The 23,159-nt window shown below is 44.0% G+C and overlaps 1 protein-coding gene across 1 annotated transcript in view; it reads left to right on the forward strand.

Moving 5' to 3' along the window:
- Nucleotides 1-5,715: 5,715 nt before the first annotated feature.
- LOC105450416 (maternal protein pumilio-like) overlaps nucleotides 5,716-23,159 on the forward strand; it is a 34,519-nt gene continuing 17,075 nt past the window's right edge. Inside the window, exon 1 of the mRNA XM_011690238.1 lies at nucleotides 5,716-6,566. Coding sequence (XP_011688540.1) covers nucleotides 6,429-6,566 — 138 coding nt within the window. The 5' untranslated portion in view covers nucleotides 5,716-6,428. The remainder of the gene's footprint in view (nucleotides 6,567-23,159) is intronic.

Genomic DNA, 23,159 nt, shown 5'->3' on the forward strand with positions numbered 1-23,159 from the left:
GGGTCCCCTTCCCCCTTCTTCTAACTGGTTTACGACCTCGATGCTCGTTGCATACGATGAAATTTGTACACGTCGTCGACGATAACGTCGTCGACGAACGGCGAGAAAAGGGGGAAAACGATGGGCGAATATCGGTCGGTCGTTTTACTTCGATCCCTTTTTCCGTGCGCGCGATTAAAACTCCCGCTGCGCGTTCCAGCTAGGACGTTTATTACGCCAACGCCACGGGTGCATGTGCACAGGTAGCTAGGGTAGGTAGGTAGGTAGGTAGATAGGTAGGTAGGTAGGTAGGGGTGCAGTCGGGCACTTTAAGTTAAGCGCGACCGCCAAGTATATTTATATACGTGAGCCGCGCTCACGTGGAAATTTTTTATTATAATAAGAGAGACTCTAGAGGGTGGCAGCGGCGGCGGCGGCGGGCCGTGTCTCACGTGAGGGGTTGGAAGCGGGTATAACCGAGAGAAAGAACGTGAAAGGGATAGGTCGACCGAGAACTGAGGGGGAGAAAGAGGGAGGAAGAGAGAGAGACATCGGGAGAACGAGAGAGAAACAATGAGCGCGCGGTATATAACACGCGAACTAGCGTGTTGATCCATCCCTCGGAATGCGGGGGTTCTCAACTTCCGACGTTCATCTCGCCAGGATGTTTAATCGACGCCTAGGGCTGTCTCCTATTTCGCGCCGATGTTCAATCGGGATTCAAAGGCAGGAACATTCCGCGGATGTGAACCGTCGTTTTGTCTTTCACGGGAATGATTTTACGGAGCGTAATAAATGTACGAAGCAGTACTACCTTGTATAAACCATTTTTTTTTATCTTTTGAGAAATTATGTGTTTATAATCTTTGACGGGATGAATAGAATAATTCGGATATGTCTCTGTTCCTTTAAAGCACGTTGGGGTAGCATACGGGCGTACCTCCCCCGCGCGTCACGCAGGGGTGGTCCGGAATCAATGACCACACCTCAGCGAGTCCGGCGGGTGCGTATCGGATGGGCGTATCTCCGATGCCGCGAATGTCTCGCCTTTCAGAAATCATGTTGGAATTTAATGTCGTCGCCCGTACGGTACGCGCGTACATACATTTCAGACTCGCGTCCCTCTCGTACACGGTGCGCATCGCGATGTATTCTCGCGGGTAAGCATATTTATGCGTTTATGTACTTCGTCGACGATGCTCGAAAGTTGCCGACGTGTAAATAATACGGTATGGAGTAGTTGCGACCGATAGGGACCGACCGCGGCATCCCGTCTCGCCCATCCCTCTCTTCTTTTCCTATCCCTTCCTCGCCTCTCTCACCCTCCTTTTTCATTACGTTTCATCTCGTCTCATCCCTTCATCTTTTTTTTTTTCGTCGGCGTGCTGCAACGCAATGCACGCCAACGATACCCCGAGTTCTTTATCGAGGTTGCTGCTGCGAGGAAATCGGGAAGAGTTGGGGAAATTGAAAACACCCCGGGAAGAAGGGCGCGGGAAATTGCGAAAAACTTCTGGAATTTCTCGCCGCGGCGGTATTATTCGCCATTAGGAGCCACGTTTAATAAAAATAACTGTAGAAAGGAGGAAGAAAAAGAAAGGGGGATGAAGTTGGTTTCCTTCTTGTGTACATAAGTCTTTTTAATGTGTATCTAAGTTTCCCCGCGTTCTCTTTTTCAAGCGTTTTTAATTTTTAATAGTTAAGACTTTAGTTCGCGATGCAGAAGTTTATTAGTGGAAGAAATAGAGGGTAAGCCCGGAGATTTTCAAACTTTGTACGCGTAGAATTTATTTTTCTTTTTTTTTTATATTTTTATAATTTTTCTTATGAAGTCAAGATATGCACTGTCCGTCTTGTTTCTGCTACCGTCTTACTTTACGTACTCTATTTTCCGTCTTCTCTCACACAGTTCCCTTCGCGCTCTTCCGCCACGTATTTTTGTTCTCTTTTCTAATTTTTCCATCCTCCATCTACGAGTATTCTTTGCTTCCCTTTTATAACGTCATCGCCCTCATCCGCTCATGGCGGCTGTGTCCACCACCTCGCGGCTGCTCTGTGTCGGTATGTTGGGTGTATATGAGGCCGCGCCGCATGAGGGAATGAGGAGGATTCCTCGAGAGACAATAGGCCGTTGCGTTTGGACAAGATATATCGACGACGGGAGGGAGGGAGAAAAGAGACTGCCATTTGCGTCTCACTCCTTTTCGTGCCCTACTGTCATTTTGCATTTCTTTGTTCCTGAGGACTTTGCAAGTTTGTTACGATCGATACGTCGTATTATCGAAATTATGACACGAGAGAACTGCAATTTGTCTAAGTATTCGACAAAAAGGCAAGAACTCTTCATTTATTTGACTAAATCTCTCATTCTCGTAGCACAATACCTAAAACTCTTCGTTTATTTGACTAAATCTCTCATTCTCGTAGTACAATATCTGTCACTCATTTGAGCTTCTATTGGCAGCAAGGAAGAACTTTCGACAGCAATTTTCTTCACATGAACAATTTTCCTTTTAGGTGCGAATATTTAAAAAAAGATTATCGAACATTAATTAACCAAGATCATATTATGTACGTAATAGTCATAGTCCATTTAATTTATCACGCTGCTCTTTTGCACGCCGCTAAAGCGATAGTCGCTAATGTTGAAAGAAAGAAATGAGCAGAGATATAAAAAGCTCAGCGGGAGAGAGAAGGAAAGATGGAAATTTCAATCGAGAATGAGAGAAATACGGGCGATCGATTACCAGCCTTCTACCGATTTCCACCGATGATGTCGATGCGATGTCATGACAATTTTTACCTGTGAGCGAATTACTGGTTTTTCGGTGCGAAACCAGTCAACGCGATACAGACTGTCGCAGTACCTCCTCCGGAGAAGGACTGAGAACGCGAGACGGGTTAGCCGTCTTCTTTTGAATTTCGTGATACTCTCGCGGGTGCGCGCCCTTTTGTTTCACCCTCGCAAGTACAGGTAGTTGGGGCAAGGGACGAGACGCTCCTCAAAGGCACTTGTGGAAGGGGGGGGGGGACGAAAGCAGCGAGATCGCGCCCCGACGAAGGGGACGAGAGAAGAAGGGTTCCAGGGTGTCTCGAGACACGTCTGTCAATATTGAAAATTACGCGGGGGTACGTGATATATACCCTTTATTCCGGAATCTTGAATTATTCAGCGCGGTCATCTGACGGTAGACTCGCCACTGAAGCGACGATGAACTCATCAGTCGTTTATGAAAAGATTTTCTCAAATTTGAGAAAATTTCTGTCTAAAAAAATTAATAAATGTGTGGAAATACTTTAACAAAATACTTTCGACTTTCTTAGTTCAGAAGTATGTACATTAAGATGGCACTTTCTTCTCAAAGAGGGATTTAGAATTCATTCGTATTGATTCTGAATGACCATCACAACTGTCTCCTCTTTCTTCTCTTTTGCAAAAAAAAAAAACGAATAATCACATCGGTTAAATTTATGGATAAAGTGCTTGTATATAGGAATAGGCGTATTAATTCGCGATTACAACGTGCTCTATCATCTAATTGACGGTATACGTGTGCGTGTATACAATATATTTTCTTGCAAGATGGCGAGAGGCCTGTTCAAGTATATTGCGTGGCTGCGTACGCCGCGTTCATAAATAAGTTTACGTTTCGACAGCCGTTTTAGATCATCCATATTAAAGCAATTACTCGCGAACTGTGAATCGCGGATGTATCGGAAAAGGGTATATCGTTTTTCATGCCACCACGTGGAAGATGCGATTCGCGTTGGCGATTATTGCGGCAGCTTTGTAGGAGTGCCGAGCGCAATAATTATACTCGATGATGGTACCCCCAACTCACCGGATCCCGTTATTCGTAGTTATTCATTTTGCATTGGGAATCGTCCGACGATTATTAAATGCGGAAACGGATTGTAGCTGTTAAATATTAATTAATAAATAATTGTTCATTGTGCAAATTATCTGGTATATATATATTTATTAACTTAAGCGAATGTTAATATAACTAAAATGTTAATATAGTTAATATAATTAAATCAAAACAATGACAGATGCTCTGGGGTTACTTTGATGCTACAATATTGCAGTTTGTAGTAAGTATTTCGCGAATAATTTTTAAATATTTTTTAAAAATATCTTACGCAACATTTTTACCCCAAAATTAATTTTTTACAATTTTAGTTGCTTGAGTAACGAACTCAACATTTTAATTATCAGTAAATTATATTTACTAATGAGGATCACGAAATATACGTATCACGAAATATACGGATGTCTTTACATCAATGTTACAAAATTTACAACTGCATTTTTTTATTATTATTATTACCGTATTTTTTTAAATTATTTTGATGTAAACTTTTTTTAACTTCAAAATTTTTGAATTCATTAAAATATATAACATTTTTTTCTTGTTTATTTTTTGTATATTTCAACTATTATCAATCATCAAACAAAGGTATAAAGGGGGAGGGCGGGACGAAATGTCAGAATAAAGAATGAAAACGTTTTAATGAAAGGCAAATACTTAGAAAATTACGAGAATCCGTTCCGTGTTATTTTCTCGAGAAGCTACGGTGTATCGTTGATACTAAGAGGGTAAATAGTAACCTAGGACATATACTTTACTATAAGCTTCTACTATCGTCTAATGTCGACCTCGATTACGTATAATTTATGAAACCTGTTTAAACGTGAAAGTTGTAATATTATTCTGTCGATTTAGGTGGACGTAATCGTTTCAAATGCTACATTAAACAAACGCGATTCAAGTGGCGAAAATGACACAAACTCTTATAAGCGGCAGAGAGAGAGTGGCTTTTAGACACAGATTTCAGAAACTTGAGGCAAATCCTCTTGTACGAGTAAATAACTTTCCGAGTAATCCCACGGTACGCGAAAAGAGAAGTCGGAATTCTTTCTCTCCCCTTTTTGCTTTTTTATTCTTTTCTATCATCGGGATCCTTGAAACGTGCATCCTGGCGACGGCGGGCGAGAAGTAAGAGAGAAAGAGAGAGAGAGAGAGAGACAGCGAAATCGGACATTGTGGAAGCTCTAGGCTTTGTCGTAGCTGCTCGGCTAAGAGTATAGAAGCCCCAGTAGAGCGGGGTAGGCGTCGAGGGCGAAGAAGCTGAGGGCGACAGGTCCGTATTCTCGGCGGGTCCTGCGACGAATAGAGCTCTAGTCCGTACCGTACGGTGCGCATACACATATATACGTACGTACGTACATACACGTGTACATGTACATATATATATCCACGATGCAAGCTAAGGGGGAACGCTGCGCGCCGGAAGATGAACAGAGATAGCCGGGACACGCGGAGCGCAGGAGCGAGGGAGACGTGACGACGGTCAAAGAGTGCGTATAACGGAGAAGGAGGGAGAAAAGCGGAGCAGCGAACTGAGAGAGAGAGAGGGAGAGAGAGATTGTGGAGAGAAGGAGGGCGAGCAGAAGCGAGAGAATACGGTGGATGGAAAGAGGGAGAGTGAGACCGCAAGAGAGAGGGATGTACGCGTCACACCGGCCGCACGGCGCGTCGCGTCGCGTCGCCTCGCGTCGCCTCGCGTCACTCAAAGCTCGGGCCATGGGAGCGAGGAGGCTCGTTGAGAGAGGAGGCAGTCAGTTCTCAACTGCCTTTCTACGCGGCAGCCGTTGCGAGCGCGCGCGGTTTACCGGATCTCACGCCGGGTCTAACTACTCGCCGCGCGGTCTCTCTTTAACCCCGACTTTAACGTCGTTCGCTTTTTCTCCGGTCCTTCCCCGCCCCCTCTCCCTCAATCGACCGACCGGGTCGGCATCGTGCCGAATGAACGCAGTGATTCGCGCGACGGGATAAGAGAGATCGCACCGAACGGGTGGCTCGGCGACGGACGAGGAGGACTGTCCGATACATATTTTCTCGGAATTGCGACTCGCTTGGATCGACGAGGAAAGTCGCGAAGAATTTCTGAAAGTGTGCATGCGACGGCAGTGTGGTTAATCGCGGGGCAACGACACCGTCGTGTCTGTCGCGCGCAGTTTAGAAATCTCGTGGAGCACGTGGAACCACCGACGTCGGTCCTCGACGCGAATCCTCGACGTGAAATATTTTCGATCGACGAGAATGTGATTTTTTTCCTCTTTCTTTCGTTTTTCTCTTTCGATGATCTGGATCGGAAGGGAAATCGACACGTGATGGTGGTGGGTGCGATTTAGCGAGGTGCGTGGCCGCGGCCAGGTGTAGCGCGCTCCCGAAAGGATGATGCGGGAGGTCTGACAGTACAGCGTTAAGGTCGCGCGGTGGTGCGCCTCCACGTGCGATAAAACGACTTATGTGCACGAGGATACGAAGGGAGAGCTGTGTCGAGTGCGTGACAATAAATGTCAGTGCGTCGCGGGACGGCCACCGTAACCGGCTGACCAGCTCCAGAAAGAGGAGGGAAACTAGGAGGCTAGGGGTGAAGATATGGTGGTGCTCGAGCTGGAGGCGGTCTATGCCCAGGCAGCCCCGCACACGAAACTGCTGAACAAGCGTTTCGTCGGGGCCCACCATTGGCTGGGGCCGCTCAAGGAGGCTCTCGTCGCGCGACTCGCGGCCGACAAGGTACGAGAGGCCCTCTGTGATTCAAAGTCGAGTTTTTTTTTTGCGTCGTTCACGAATCCCACGAAAATCCACCGCGGTGTTGATTTTGTGCGACCTTTCGCGGCGAGCGCGAAAGCAGCGTCAGGTTGAATGTACAGGAAACCCACGGTACCTGTTCTTTTAATCAAGCAGCATCTACGACTAACTCGAAGACTGTTTCTCCGACACTTCTTCTCCTTCGGCTGAGATCATCGCTTATCGTATCGTGCCAATAATAACACATTATTTCTTCAATAAAGTTTCAAAATTTTTCCATTAACGTTTATTCGTTGAGATTAAGGAAAATAACTTCATCATCTACTTTCTCGCTAAAAACAATCTTCGATTATTAATTATTTGAAAACCGCAAAAGTTTGAACTTATTTTTACTGAAAAAGAGTCGAATTGATATCGATTCGCGATGAGAAGAATATTCCAAATAAGTTTGAAAATATTTTTTCAACATCGAGAACCGGCGTTAACGGTTTCGATTCCTGTTCCGTGAGTTTAAGCCGCGACATTCTCGTAAAGTGACGACATTTCCAACTCACGGTAACTAAAAACACGTTTTTGTGAATGGTCATTTAACATTTTCGTTATTCCGGGCGTCCTTACAGCCGTGCGGCCGACCATTACGCAGAAGGATTATATAATGTACATTTGGGAGCCATTTAGTTTATTCGTTGTATTTCGTTTCGCTGGAAAATATTGATCTGCAAGGTCAAGGTAGTGTCAGTCATGGTATTACCATATACCATACACTTAAAGGAACACATTGCGTATTAAGTCTTACGTAAAAATAATTCGATCGCCGATCTTCTGTACCGCCAGTAGTAGAAAGTTTCTGCATTCTCCGGCTTCGATATAAACACGTTGACACGCGTGACACGCGAATACATACATACTAATGTTTCAAATTAGGGTATTTACACATAAGGTCGATACGAATTAAAATTAGTGCGCAAGAAGATCGAGAAAGAAGATTAGGGACGATCGTTAATTAATATCTCATAAAGCTTGGAAATTATTTGCGCTTAAACCCACCTCCCACCCATCTTCCAATCTTGTATTAAAATCCAATATTTTTTTTTGCGAGTTTCGATTTTGTAGCTACAAGGATAGACACGCGAGAATAATTTCGATGCTTATTCGCGATATTAAAAACGCAACAATTGGCGTGTTTTCCCGTCCCTACAAAAAGTACGTTTTAATTTGTTTTTTTTTGTACATGAGCCGCTGTATGTTTATGCGTTGAAAATGGAATAAATATTTTTACGTCGACCAACATACGGCGGACGTTGGTGCACTACGTGCGAATCGTCGTCGACAATCGTCTCGTGTGATTCGCGAATCGACATATAAATTGATACTCCATGTTGTAGAATTTTTTTTCACAAATTTTTGGTTCACGTATCGAAAAGGGATCGACTAAAGCGTTCAATTGTTATTTTTCACGATGGCGCCTGATTTTCCGGAGTGGACCGTTATTAATTGAGCGCGATGAATCGATGCAATTCGCGAGGATTCCTAGACCGGGTACGCGATCGGTCGATTCCCATTAAAGCGTTTTAGTTGAACGCGCACAATAAAAACGTTCCATATTTTTATATAAATATCAAACTTTAAACTGGTGCTGCTCAACTTTTTATGTACATTCCTGCGTGTATCACTCGCATTAGGTCGGACGCGCCGCACGTTTGTACCTCTTGGTTATACTGTGATAGATGTAATCGGCGGTAACCCTCCGAGTTTTTATTCCCGAATAACTCGTGCTCTGATTTTGATAACGGCACGCGGAATCGATCCTTTTAGACCTGAAAGGAGTGCTCAATCGGATTCTTATTCTTAAACTTTCGTTCTTTTTTTAAAGAAAATTTTTTTACCGAAAAACTTTTCTTTGGTATACAGTATTCTTGATTGCGCATTGACGCCGTTCATATTTTTTAGGATTGTACGGTCGCTTAACGTCGTTTTTCAGGCTCGAGAGCCTTTTTCTCGTATTGTTCGATTGCTCGTTTTTAAAAGCATCGCGTTTTGAAGCGCGCGTCGTCAGCGCGCCGAATTTATTATACCCGTCGGGAGGGAAACTCTGCGAAACGAAACCGCGTTGAAATTCCCTCATAATCGCAGTTTGACGATAACGTCGGTCGAGAATGAATATCGCGGCGAGACTGAACGATGGAGATTGAAAAGGTGCACGAGTACGTATTCATGAGTATACGCGGGATATGAGACCAACGCCGGCTGCAAGAAACTCGGCGCCCCGAACGAAAACTTTTGTTCGCCCTTCGTTCTTTCCGCCCTTTTAAGTCTGGTTTTTATTTTTAAGAGATCTAATAAGCCGTGAATAAGCCGCGTATATCGTTGCGTGCTGTTTAGCATTATTAATTTTTTGCTGGCTTGACTTTCATAAAGAAAAAATAAATAAATAAATTGAAGCAATCAAGATTTGATTGTGCTTCAATTTTGATCTTATCTGCATTGCCGACATAAGAATCGCGTTTCATTATTTGAAAACCTTTTTATTAAATTCTTCTATTAAATTGAAAATATAATTATATGTATATATGTAAAATTGTATTATATAAATTATATAAATGCAAAATTGTATCCTATTCGTGCACACATCACTATTATAGAATATGAATATCCCTATTATTTTCCGCTTCGAGTATTCGCAGAACTATGCGGTGAATTGCTTTAAAGGCATCATATCAAGTCCACCTTGACATAGAAAACCTCTGTAGATGATCAAATTAACGTAAGCGGCGTACATTCCGCAATACATTATTTCTCGCGCCCTTTCGTTTTCGCTCGTCTCGATCAGCGTTTTCTTTTTTAAAGCCGGTATCCACGTAGCCTTAAGGGCAATCTTCGCGCTGTCGACGAAAGGAGGCGAGCTACTCGTATTTACCCTTGAAAAGAAGATTGGCTGTCGGACGTCCGCGGACGTACGCGTTCTCAGCCCTCCTTCTCCCTCACCCTCCGTGAGAAAGCGAGAGACGGAGAGCGCAGCCGCCGCGAACTGTGAGGGGAGACCCGTGAGATTCTCGATAATTAAGCGAGAAAATGAGTACGGGAACGGCGCGGCGCGGTGCCTTGCGTTGCGTTGCGTTATGTTGCGTTCTGCTGCGTTCTAATATTTACGCGGACGTGATACACGCCGTACAGGCGTAATGGCGTAACAGTACGTGTAACCCCGGCATTCGCGTTCCCGCTGACTCGGCTCGCCGCGTCGCGCCGCGCGCCGGCCGGCGCGGCGAGGAGAGTTTCCTAATCCTGTTACCATGTGACCTCCCCGTACCTGGCCGTAGGAATTTTTTTGCCGATAGCAGCGCAACTCGATCCTCTCCAATCTCGGAATATTAATAGCATTAAGAAACTCCGCCGCCGCCTCGTCTATTCGAATTCGTGTTTGTGTTACGGACATCGCTTAAAAAGGTCTTGCACCGCAGAAATTCGGCTCGGCCGGCCGGGAACGAGAGCGCGAATCGGCGCTGAGTGCGGCGTGCAGCTCACTTTTTTTTTTATAACTTCGGGCTTCGCGCGCGATATGCTCAGACGAGGAATTTTGCGAAACGATCGATCTATACGTTCGCAAGATAAATATTTGATCGTTCGATTACATATGTGTTTTTACATGGAATATCGAAATCCATCGGTAGATTTTTTTAGTTAAACCAATAATACTCTGTTAAATAAGTCATCGGCAATTATAAGAGAGTGAATTCAATTTTTTATGCTAGAGATAGGGACAGAAATGGAAAGCAAAATGGAATTTCTACTAATATATCTTTGTACTTACACAATTATTAAATTAGCAACGCTAGTGATAGCTTTATACGGTTTCTATGACACATTCGTAATTAGATTACTTATTAAAACGAAACGCAAAAATTGTTTAGATAGCAATTTCGAGCAAATTACAATATTTAAAATTGTTTCAAGTGATTTCTTTAATATACTTATGTATAGAAATTTTATTCTTCAAACTGTTAACCTAAAAAATTTGACGATTAATACGCGAACTAATATTAGCGGGTATCCTAAAGAGGAATTAGATCAGTAATATCCTGTTCGTACATTTGACATATCACGATCTCGTTTGTAAATTTGTCACTGTTGGCGGGATGGAGTCAGCAAATTCAGGAAGTAAAATTAGTTTCCTCTCGGCGGAGGAATGCATTTCACGTCGAATCGCGAATAGAGACGGGCGTCATTTTCACGGAAACATTGTGGTTCACAAGTGGCGCGGCGAAGGGCGGGAGGGGAGGGAAGAGGGATTATTTTTGCGTGCTACCGGATCTGAAGTTACCCCGCACGCCCGTGAGATCGTGTGCCTCAATATTCGTTTCGGACAGGCTCTAGCCCGCGAACTTTGCGCCGAGGGGGTTACTACGACTATCGCTGATAACCTCGGTGAAAGCTCACGCGATATGCTAATATTTCCAATACCTACCGACACGAGGGCCACGGTGAGAGACGACGTGGCGTCGTTCGCGGTTTTGTGTCTCGGGCAAGACTCTCGAAATTGTACGAGCGCTTTCCACGCTTTGTTCTCATTTCGTTTGTAACTACCCGCGCGCGCCGTCCTCATCTCTCTCGGCGACGGAATTGTTCCTCTGTTGCGCGTGCGGCGGTTTCATCGGTTTGCAGTTAGTCCGCGAGCGATAGCTCGAGCCTCCGGTGTACCGAAAGTTGACCAACGACGAGATAGCGGAGAACTTTGCGGTAAAAAATGCTTGTGAATTTTTGCTCGTACTGCTCGTTATTCGAATAGGTCGATGTCGGAGAGTGTGCTTTAAATATTCTGCAGTTAATGCTAATATTTATGTAGGTAGATCGAATGCCACTTGATTTATAATAATTTTTTTTATATTATATCAAATATTAATGTATGTTATATTACATTAGTTAGATTAATAGAAAAATATTAATTAAGTATATTAAATGCAAAGCATTCCTATTTGAAGCATTCCTATTTTTTTCATCAATCAATCTTTAGCTTTTGATACATCCTGTACATAAAGAAATCGTCGCTATACCGGCGAAAGGAGAACACTGACGTTCTCCTTCGTCGAAAGACATTGTTAACAAGAAAATGAACTTTCAGTACGTTTCTTAATCACTCAATTTCTATCGCTTTTACGCATCGTACCAGATGTCTCGTGAAACAAACATTCATGTATACGAAGAAAGTACAAGGAATTCTCATTTGGCGAATTATACATCAGCTGATTCGCTCGTGCACATCTTTCCAAAAACGTTCGCGATAAAAATAATAAAAATTCTGCATTTAAATCACGCAAATTTGTTCCAGCGTACACAGATGCGCTTTCTTCCTCTCTCTCTCTCTCTCTCTCTCTCTCTATATATATATATATATATATATATATATATATATATCCGGATGTTTCTTCGTCAGTACTTCCCACGCATCACGTGACGTACACACCCCCGTGTAATAATACCGATGTACCTTTTTACCGTAGCCCGGGCTACCGGCTTGCCTTATTTTTCACGGGCTCTCCACGAGAGGTTTAGTTTATCGCCGTAATAAAACTTTAAGACGTTCCGCGCGCGCGCGAATTATTTGGCACACTGTGGTCGGCTCTGGCCGGTCGTCCGGGAGGCTCGGCAGTGAGCAAAACATATTCCATTAAGACGTAAATGTTTAAGTACTCGTAGAGGTTGCACCTATAATTTATCGAGATTGCCACGCTCGCACATGTGCTGGTTTCTTCCCCGTAACCACACGCGGAGATGGTTACAGGCTGTCGTTTCTATATGTTTATATATATATATTGTATATATATATATTATATATATATTGTGTATATATATATTATATATATATTTTATATATATATATTGTATATATATGTATATATATATATACATATATGTAACACACATGCATTATTTCTCCGCGCACGTCTTCGCGCAGTCTTTTGTTTTCGCCCTCTTTGTACATAGAAGATCCTCCGTGCGCGGTAGTAATCTCGTTTACCGCGTTGCACACGTCCACGGAAAAATTAGGAAACTCTAATTACGCGGCCGTGAGGCGCGCGTGTACTATCGCAAGTCTTTGATGAGAATTTTTGGTATATATACCGCGCAAACGTTCGTGACGCACGCTTTTACGACATGGCATTGTTCGAAGCGCAAGAACGACCACTTTTCCGCGCGGTCGTCGTCTCCCTGAGAACGTAACTCCATGATGGGCGATGGACCGATCCTGAAATTGCTTACGGTCTGAAAAAGCATCGGGGAACATTCGCGGAATTAGAAGTAGCAACGATAATAGCGTTCATTAACGTTCTGGCGGGAAAGCTATTTAAGGATAGCAGATCGCTTTTTCTAATTGGAAAAAAATCAACGAAACTTATTGAGAGTTTCCAAATTCCGTCTGGAATTATTCATGCGCGATGGAAAAACCGTGTAAAAATTGTTTCGTCACGGCTCCTGATCCTCCCCCCCTTTTTTCTTTTTTTTGTGCAACAACAATTCCGTTTTGCGCCGTTTCGGTCTGAAAAGTTGCGCACGAAATGCTGCGCGCGGAGTAATTAGAAAACTAATAATTACACCACTGTGGAGGTACTCAGTGTTCCACGGCGCGATTTTAGAGACCCGGTCGGAGGAATTTTTGAACGCTTTGCGTCTTCCGCGTACGAGCGAAGCTCGGTAATTGCTCGTACGCGGTGAAAGGCTCGCCCCGATAAAACCGTCTCAAAATTATTTCGTCGCGACGCGCGATTTTTTTCTCTCCTCCCTTTCCCCTCTCCCTCTCATCCCCTCGCCAGGCACGGTAATGTAACTCTATTTTGCTCGCCGTTTCGTCCAATAGGACCTCGGCTAATAGGAATTTAATTATCTCGTCGGACGTCGCTACGCTCGGCGAACGATACACACGCTAATGATTTTCCCTCGTGTCGTACGCCGCTCCGCCGACCGCAAAAATTATTATATCCGCCAGTCCGGAGAGAGAGAGAGAGAGAGAGAGAGAGAGAGAGAGAGAGAGAGGCGAAATAGCAATACGCGCTCGCTTCTCTCGCTCGCCTCGCGGCGCCTCTCTCGTGCGCCTCGAATCTCTGTACACACAGCGCGCGGGTCTCGGTGGCGTAATACGAACGCGAAGCCCATCTCTCCTACCGCCGTTGGCTTCCTTCGACCCTGAAAATCTAATTTGCCCCGCCTTGAGCCACTCTCTTCTTTAACATACTAGCCACCTTTAATCGGGAGAAAAGAAACACCGACAAATCGTAAGCGGCGAGTCGTATATTTAATCGCGTTCACCGTTTTTCCTACCTGTCACTCTTATCTCCCTAATTTGATGCGCGAGTCAAGATTATCGAATAAATATTCGCCCAATTCTTTTATGCCTGATTGTTTCCTCTTTCGATTGATATCGAGAATATTAGGCACATCCGGTTAATGAGAAGCACACGTTTGTGTCCAACATAACAGAATTACGAGAGAACAATGCATTGATCGTACATTAAGCTATTCATTAGCGCTCGGCACGATATTTCTCGTTAAGAGCAAATGTTAATTCCTCTGTGAAACAGCTTGAATTGCGCGTGAGATCTGCGGTTTTTTTTTAGATACTGTATTCTATTATTCAACAATTTGCATTATCGACGATTAAGCCATTCATAACTGCAAAATTAACACCGTCTGGGGAAGTTTACATAAAAATTGTTCCGATTTACAGCTCGCGCAGAAGTATCGCGTGCGCGTGTGAGTTTACCTGGCTGATTAACGCATCTCCTCCGCCGGGTTCGTCAGCCGGCTTGCGGATACGCATGAGCTTTCGCGGAATGTTCTTTCTAATTTCGAGCCGTCCTCCCATGGGTATTGCGGTCGCGACGTCTCTCTTTCCATCGTTTTTCTACGTTGGTGAAAATTTAATTATCGCGTCAACCGAGCTTGGCCGCTCACGCGCAGAACCAGCCGTGAACCGCTTGGTTTCACCAGGATTTCTCGCGAGGTACTGTACCGGCTGTTATTTTCATATTACGAGCGAGAAATACGTCTAAAAAAAAAGAGGACATAGGGAATATTTGGGTGAAATGTTTAAGTCGACCGATTTCATTTACGCAAAACTGCCGTTGAAGATTGTGTATAGAGAAACAAAAAAAGCATGAAGCTTCTCGCTAAATAATTTCGCGAATGTGCCTCGCGGTATTATTTTCTCTGGAGATGATTTTTTTATACTATTGTCTTTAAATAACGACACGGACACAGAAGCATCGCTTCGTTTCGTAGTGGGTCATTGATTCAAAGCAGATGTCAGAATAGGAAGCGGATGGACGGGGTGGACGGCGTATCGAGTTTAGCGATAGTGGTCCGTAGCTTTTGTGTCCGTCAATTCCTGCCATGTCGAGCGGAAAGACATCCCTCGACGAAGTAATATCGATAATGAGCCGCACTCGCCGCCGCTTTCCCAGTAACTCTAGTTCGTTAGTTGTTTTACCGAACTTGGAACTCTTTACGATCGAACTCGCGTGAGATAGCGGCGTAAAAGTCTGACATACGTCTGATTATTCCGGTGACGTGAGATTTTGACGTTAGGTATGGCTTAAATGACGCATAATCAGGAGAAAATGGGAAGGAATGTCTCTAAAACAAATCGCGCCTGCTGGCCGGGATACGCGATCGTCTTTAAGGCCAATTACGTTTCGAGAATTTGCGGAAGTTCGGGATACTTAGTGGCGTCAATGGCGCGTTGTAACGCCGGCGGTAATGTGATCCTGTCGTCTTCTCTCATTGGCGACCTCTTCTTCTCGCGCCGGCATGCCGTTTTGCTCGACTGTTAGACGAGCCATGAACCGTGATTCTCGAATGGAATGCTGAAGAACAGTGCGAGGTTTCTCCATGCCCGTCGACCCTTCTCTCGCCCTCTCGCGTCCCTTCAACCTCGTATCCCGTGATGCCGCGATACCGTTGCACTGTTGGCACAGACCGCCGTGATGCGCCTGCGAGGCTACGGATATCGAAAATGAGGTTTCGACCGGCATACCGACGAAAAGATAACCGCAAAGATAGTAGCCGATTTTCTTTTATAATTAGAGCTTAATCCACGCTACACAAGCGTAAAATACATGGATATTTTATATTTTGGACTTATAAATATTTTACTTGGAAGTGCATAATAACAGTTTCAAGAAAATCACTCTAAAATAAAAGATATTTTTATCAAGAAAGAAAATAAAATATATTTGTGGTATTTGGTATGCTAAATAATACTCTCTTATTGACATATATATATTTTTAAATGAAAACTCATTTCATTTTTGAATATTTTTTTCTTAATATAATATATAATTTCCATTTATCTTGCTTTGCATCTTTCTATGCTATAAGAGAGCACTAAAATAGTTATTAAAAAAGAACGTAAAAGAGGAAAATATATATTTTAATAGAAAGATTTGATAAAATTAAATTGAAGAAATAAAAATAATTTTATATTGAAATTTTATGATTTTGCTACGAAATGTGCAAAACTGGGAGAACTCGTTTAAACGGCGTTTAAAGTTTAATGCAGTACCGCAGCATCGGTAAGTGCAATTCAAACGCGGAAAATAAAGCTGTGCCGAATGCACAGCCTTTTGTGCGCGATGCCTCGTAAATGAATCCTCGTCGGGAGATCTCACAGTCTTCAGCAGCGCACTCGAGTATTATAGGTATTTCGGAGGGGCGTATACGTGGGGCGTGTATAGCGCAGTGAAACGACCTGTGCATCTTGTCGCGCGAGTCGATCCTTACCACCTGGGTACACCCAGTACATCCCGCGTACAATCTTTCCTATGTAAATGAGTGTCCTATTTATGCACCGTCGTGGATTTATGCGGGGACTGCCAATGTCGACGCGTTCGATTGTCGGCGGCGCAGGCACTTGTCGGATGCACATACGGAGCGTGCCATACAATTGCAGATATACCAGAGAAAACAAGTCGATAAAAGTGGCCGTACGATAGGCGGTAATGCGACAGCATTTTTAGCGCGGTTGAAAATTTGTTCGACATGAGTGAAATCTATTCCAACTTGAAATAAAGATTTACATCCTTAGAAATCAGATTTCAAGACGTATCTTTGAATTCCTTATAGAAACCGATATTCTGTGATATTCTTTGTAACTGATACTCTCTTTTTTTTTATCGTTAAATTCGCCCGTGTGAATTTCTCTAACGATCTGCTGTCACACTTGTGCCGAATTCATATTTTCCATTGTTAGTTCTTTTTTTTCGTTTTTTTTCCTTTTTTTATCTTTTAATACCCACGGATTCGGTCTCGTTTAATATTGCAACGCGGGCGCGCTTAAAATGCGGTAAAGATTATTTCGCCCGACGCTTTCGTGCAGCAGGTACTCAAAATTCTCACGGCTCTCGCGCTTCTTCCGACGAAAGTAAAGTGAAGATCCGCGCGCTCCCCTCCGCCTCTCCCCTCCCTTTTATTCGCCGCGTTTTGTTTGCCCGCGGCAGCATTAATATACGACCACCTCCATCCATAATTTAGGCGTCGGGCTTGCGGACTCACGGGACGCAACATTTCGTCGTTTAGAAGGCGCCCGGCGTCGTCGGCGAGAGAAATCGTTTGCGAGGGTGGGTCGTCTTCCTCGCGACGAGCGCGCGCGAGGCGTATTTTGTATGCAACACGGGGGAAACGTCGTCGTTCTGTCGTGTATTCAATATTATCGTCCAGCATTTCTTGTCCCTGGGTTCATCAGCTGATTTCTATGGCTCATTGTCGACATCGACACGTGCGGAAAATCAGCTTTAGTGCGCCTCCATACTCGTCTCTCGTCTCTTCGCTTGACACGTACCTTATCGCACCTCGGAGAGAGACGAGAAGTATTCAAAATGGAATGTACGGTAGATACATGCATGTCAATGATTACGAGATTTGGAACATTTTAATATTAAGACAACGTCAGAATCGATATCGTCATGTTTTATATTTAGACGTCAGTCCGGATTTAAGTATTCTTGTTCGACTTTGCGCGAGAAGTATACTGCTTAATATGATTATTAAAATATTAATTATTTGAATAATAATATATTACTGTTGCTCAAAGTGCAGCAACGTTTATAATACGTCGCGTATTAAAATTAAAGTTCATTACTAGATCATTATTCCTCACAAATGAGCGAGGTTCGAGTATCTCGTCCTCTATTTTAATGTAATCCGTGGGTCTAAACGTACAAAACGATTAATTTATATTATTTCGAGAGATTTATAGAGAGATCCTGGAAATGCAGTTCACCGAATATAATTACATTCTGTTTCGAACATTTGTAGAACTATGTGGAAAGACCGCGCGCGGAGCGCGTTATGTCGAGTCCATTTCGACGCCGGAAGCGCAAAAGGGCGTGCGATGCGAGGCAGATTATTCTTCGGGAAATGTCGGACCGCAAAAGGGACGGGGGAATGTACTCGATATAGCGCGCGCGCGCGCTCACACACACTTTTATTATGCATACGACAGATTTACAGCGGAGATGTACTTGCATTTTCCTTCCGCATCCGGCCGTAAGACCGAATCAGCCGCGACCGCGCCGCGCGCACGGCTCTTGTTTCCCCAACGCGCAATTCAATCGTGTCACCGTGTTACCGAGGCGTGTGTGGTCTGTCCCGTCGCGTTGAGGTACGATCGCTGAGATTTCAGTCACCACGCTGTTTTTCACAGTTAGTAGTCTCGGCGGGAACGCGGCTCCGCCGCGAACATTCTTCGGATGCTCCGCGAGCTTTTTGTGCCCCCGAAGTTTTTTCTCTCTCCTCCCCCCATAATTTCAGGTATCTTTCTCTCTCTCTCTCTCTCACGGTTTAAATAAATTCTCGCGTAACGTCGGCGAGTCGCAGCAAGTTTATTTTAATTATACAATGTATACGGAAGTACAAAAGCTGCGCTGTCAGGAAATTCCTGGCCGGATATAGGCGGACAACTAAATGTGCAGAGACCCAGGCGCTTTTCTATTAATGCTCTGCGAAACAGTGAGATGTGCATCACGCGCATTCTTCGGATGTTCCGCGAGATTCTCGTTCCGAAAATTCGAGACTTTCCCTCCATCACGGCTGATTTCAATTCGAAATTTCCGCCGTTTCGAGGGCGAGTCCTGGCGAGAGAGGTATCTCAATCGTCGCGTTTTAACGAAAGCGGAAACTTGCCGCGGCGATGTCTCTCGGATATACTGTCTCTCATTAAATTAACGAATCCCGCGAATAAAGTGCATCGGGTATCACCACGATGCCACTCTTTGTCACGAAGTTTGATACTTCGAGTCTGCGCCGTGACCCCTCCCCGACGAGCTTTGATCACGTCGCCGTCCCGAATTCGGGGAAATTCCATGGGGAGACAAACTCGCGATATTAACTTTCCGCTTCCGCTGACGCGCGCGCGAGACGAAGTCAGTCACGCCCTCGGTAAATGTGTCACGCGTGTACGTGAATGCACGCCAGTCTCGCGATTTATTCCCAGTCTCCGTGCCCGCGTTTAAGTTCCTTAATACGACAGCATCCGCGCGCGTCTCGCTTGACGGTGAATCGAGACCGATGATGAAGCGTCGTCGGTCTCGCCTCGCGCGTGAAAAAGCGCGAGTCTCTCTTTTTCTCTCTTCTCTACCCCCATCGCGGCGTCTAATTAAATCGCGCGTGGTGAGGGGGTGGAGCGCTGAGGGGGAAAAAAAGGAAGAGAGAAAACACGTTCTCGCGTGTGTGCACTCGCCGTTCGGTAGCTTCGCCTTCCTCCTGGGGGATGTATATACTCAGAACTCGCCTGCCTCCCGCGGATTCTAGCGTGGTCGCGTCTCGCAACGCGCGCGGGAATGTAATAATTACCGGGGCGTCTCTTATTACGCTGGAAGTCTCGCATTACCGCTGAGTAGTCAGCGCACGGCGCGGCGGTGAGATAGCGCGCGGGGCCCCAAGCCGTGCCTTCGCCGCGGCACGGCGCGGGCCCCCCCTTTCGCTCCTCGTGTCAGCTTCTGTTCTACGCACCGGTGAGATGCAGCGGGGCGCGCTATCAGGCGCGCCTAGTTAGTCATTTAACACATAGTTGCATGCGACGATCCCCTTGTTGCCATGTGAACGATTCGCGAATCTCGGGGATCCATCGCGATTGAAGTCACGGAGATATCGCGCGGCGTATGTGTAAAATAAGTACGTAAAATTAGTACGAATAACGACCGTGAAATCACATGATTTATAACGGAAAATGTATATTATACATATAAATGTGTGTATTTCCGTTATGAATCGTGTGATTTTTACGCTTGTGCATGTATTTTTTTTTTAATGTGCAGAATTACATTGCGCGTATTATTATCTTTATTATTGTCCGACGATAGATAGCTGTGAGGTGAAAGAAGCTACAAATTTAACTGATATATGCATGTGTAAATTTCATCGCAAAGAATATATTTAGATTTTCTTTTATTATTTTTTTTTATAGGAAATTAATTTTCTGCAATATATTATGTCTTAGTTATCTTATTACTCACGCTAGTTTGGCGGTTTATAACATATCTGCATATGAAAGATCAATTCTGACGTAATGATATAGTTCTAATTGTTCTTTTTAACACGCTGTATTTTATTTTTAACGTTGGTTTCTCAAGGACAAGACAGGTCGTAAAATTTGCATGAAAAATATGAGAAACGTTATACTATCGCGAGCACGCGATCGAGAGTGCAAGAATGTTAATCAACAGGAAAGCTTTCTAAATAAATGACAATTTAGAGTATTTGAAAGGGAGAGAGAGAGAGAAGACCAGCTGCGAGTGGATTTATAATCTACTCAAACGCAACGTTGCACTAATAGGCGAGAAATATTACGTAGAAATGAGAATTAATTCAGAAAATTAAAAGATAAAATTAAATATGGATTAACAGAGCTATAAAACCGCAACAGGACTATTTAATTATACATTCCGCATATACACGGATGGCGGATTATAATTCGCCATTAGTGTAACGCGAGAACTCTTCGTAATTACTACCTTCGACACCGTAAAATTGCAGATAGAGTTCTGTGCCGAATTACACGTCATCTAAGCCGGACTTCTGAATATTATTCAAGCCACGCAAAGCGCGACGCATTTCTCCGCACGCCACGATGCGCGCGATTATACTTATCGTGACGAATTTCCGCCGACGACCGGCCGTCTCTTTTTCTCCGGAAACCGCCTCTTCCGCCACTTTACGAAGGGACCAGGAGGAGAGCTGAGTCGCGCGCGGGCGAGCTTTTTCTTCGAGAGAGAGAGAACGAGAACGAGAGAGAAATGCCGCTGTGGCGTGCGCGACGAGCGCGATTCGCGTAAATAATAAATGTTGATCGCGCGACCATGCGACCGCGCGTCGCACATGACAGTAAACGACAGGGGCGTAAAACGGGAAGGGAGGGGGATTGCCAGGCGTATCGCGCCGCATCGCAACGATAATTCATAACGATCGCCCGAGTTAGCTCGTGCGCGAACTGGCCGATAATCGCGACGTTGGTAGCTGGAATTGTGGTCAGGAATTTTAGCATCTTTGCGCGAAATGCCAAAACGGTGTTTTCTTCTCCTTAATTTTTCGAGATTTCGACAATGCTTCAACAGCGATCGAAGCAGTAAGAATTATAATATGGATAAGATCGTAACTTTAATTGACAGATATTTTTAACTTAAAAAAAAATATATATAAAAAATATATATATATAAAATATATATATATAAATAACACATCCAAAGTGGATTTTATAAATTAGAGACCATTTTATTTCATTGTAGAAGAATATATGCAAATTATAATTAAATAAATAAATTATAATAATAATTATTATCGCGATCTAGACATTACTGTTTCACGCAATTTTTGCCTGCATCTATGAGAAAGAATATCTGATTGTTTTCCGACATTCTCCTTTCTGACATTTCGATCTGTCACGCATGTTCAGAATATGTTAGTCGTAAACTCCGCTTTCAATGCTAACTGCAGGTCTGCCGCTGGTGTCTAATGTTGAATAACCGTAGTACAGTCGTAGTAATTCGCATCAAGGTCCGTATAACCACTGATCGCCGCTCGTGATTTCGATGCAGCAGAGTAGCGTAAACTGCCCGTTGCACGTGAAATTCGATCGCTTTTCTTGGCGCGCGCGACTCCGCACCGCACCGCGCTGTTCCACATTCCGCTGAACGTCATTCTCGCGCGCGCGTTATTGCGTCAGGTGGTAAGTATCAAGAGCAAGGTTTCACTGCGACGAGAGGAAACTGCGCTCGGGGACAAGCGCGAGATTCCGTCGCCTGAATCGCGCATTTGCACTCGCGCGCGGCTCGGAATAACGTGTCTTACAAAAGCGACGAGTGTCAAAGGCTGAGGCTTATAAACAGCTGCTTATTTGTTACCAGTGTATATAAATGCAACGTTTCGCAAATTCCGTAGAATTTTTGAATGAGGAGAAAGAGGCAAATATATAAGACATTTTCATTGCTTTTTTTGTTATTGAGGAGGTGGAGGGATGCAAATAACTTTTTAAAAAATTTAAATATGAATACACTTTGTGTTTTTGGAAACACTGTTTAATTAGTTTTGATTATGTAATTATTGATCGTGCTCAGCTCGTTTCAACATTGTATAAAATGTGGTAGAAAACGAGAGATGATTAATATTATATAACAATCGGAATATATAATATAGGTAAAGAATGCAAAATAATCCAAATCTCTTTTTAAACTTGTATTTTCTCTGCATGAAATATGAAGATTATAATAATTTTGTACCCGACTAATTTGACTTGGAAAACGTCAAGAAATGATTGAATTTCAAAACGAGTGTGTTAAAAAATAATGTGATATAATTTTCCTCGTGTAAGAACTTGTTAAATCACATTGATGTTTAATGTATTAATTTATTCGTGTTACGATTATATAACCGCATGAACCGACTGAACGAAACATATGAATTATATAATTTATATCACATCTGGCTACGATCTACGAGAGATTATTTTTATTTCCTTAACTGATTTATATATTGACAATTTTTAGTTCGATGACTTGGTCGCGCAGAAAGTACGAAAAGAGGCGAAAACGTCTCGGCGCGGCGCGGAGGAGACGCGAAAAGAGTCAACTTAACGGTTAGCCAACATTTACGACCAACAAAGTACCGTTGCTCGACGACGATCATCGGGTCGACATGTTCTCCATTTCCTGCGGGCATCGCCGGGCTGTTTTACGCATGATTATGTAAGTCGCGTGTACGGACGAGCTGCCGAACTTTCGAAGTGAAGTGACATAAATTCGCCGTTGTACCGAACGAACCAGAAGTCGAATCGATAACACGGGCATAGATCGCTCTCGAGTACCTCAATTAATTTCGTTCTATTATTTCGATCCATTATTTTGCTCGGAGCTGATCCGAGAGCGTGGATTTTAGCCATCCGCGGCGCCGTCAATCGCGAGTAACCTCGCATTCTCGATCGCGAGCGCGAAATCATAGACATTTTCGCGGATCTGTCGGCGCCTACGAGAATGAACCCACTCAGTCTGTATTTGCGGTGCAATCGAATCCACTCGAGTCCCACCAACCCTATCCCCC

This window comes from Wasmannia auropunctata, unplaced genomic scaffold (assembly GCF_000956235.1).
Source record: "Wasmannia auropunctata unplaced genomic scaffold, wasmannia.A_1.0 LD336111.1, whole genome shotgun sequence".
Taxonomy (NCBI): Eukaryota; Metazoa; Arthropoda; class Insecta; order Hymenoptera; family Formicidae; genus Wasmannia; species Wasmannia auropunctata.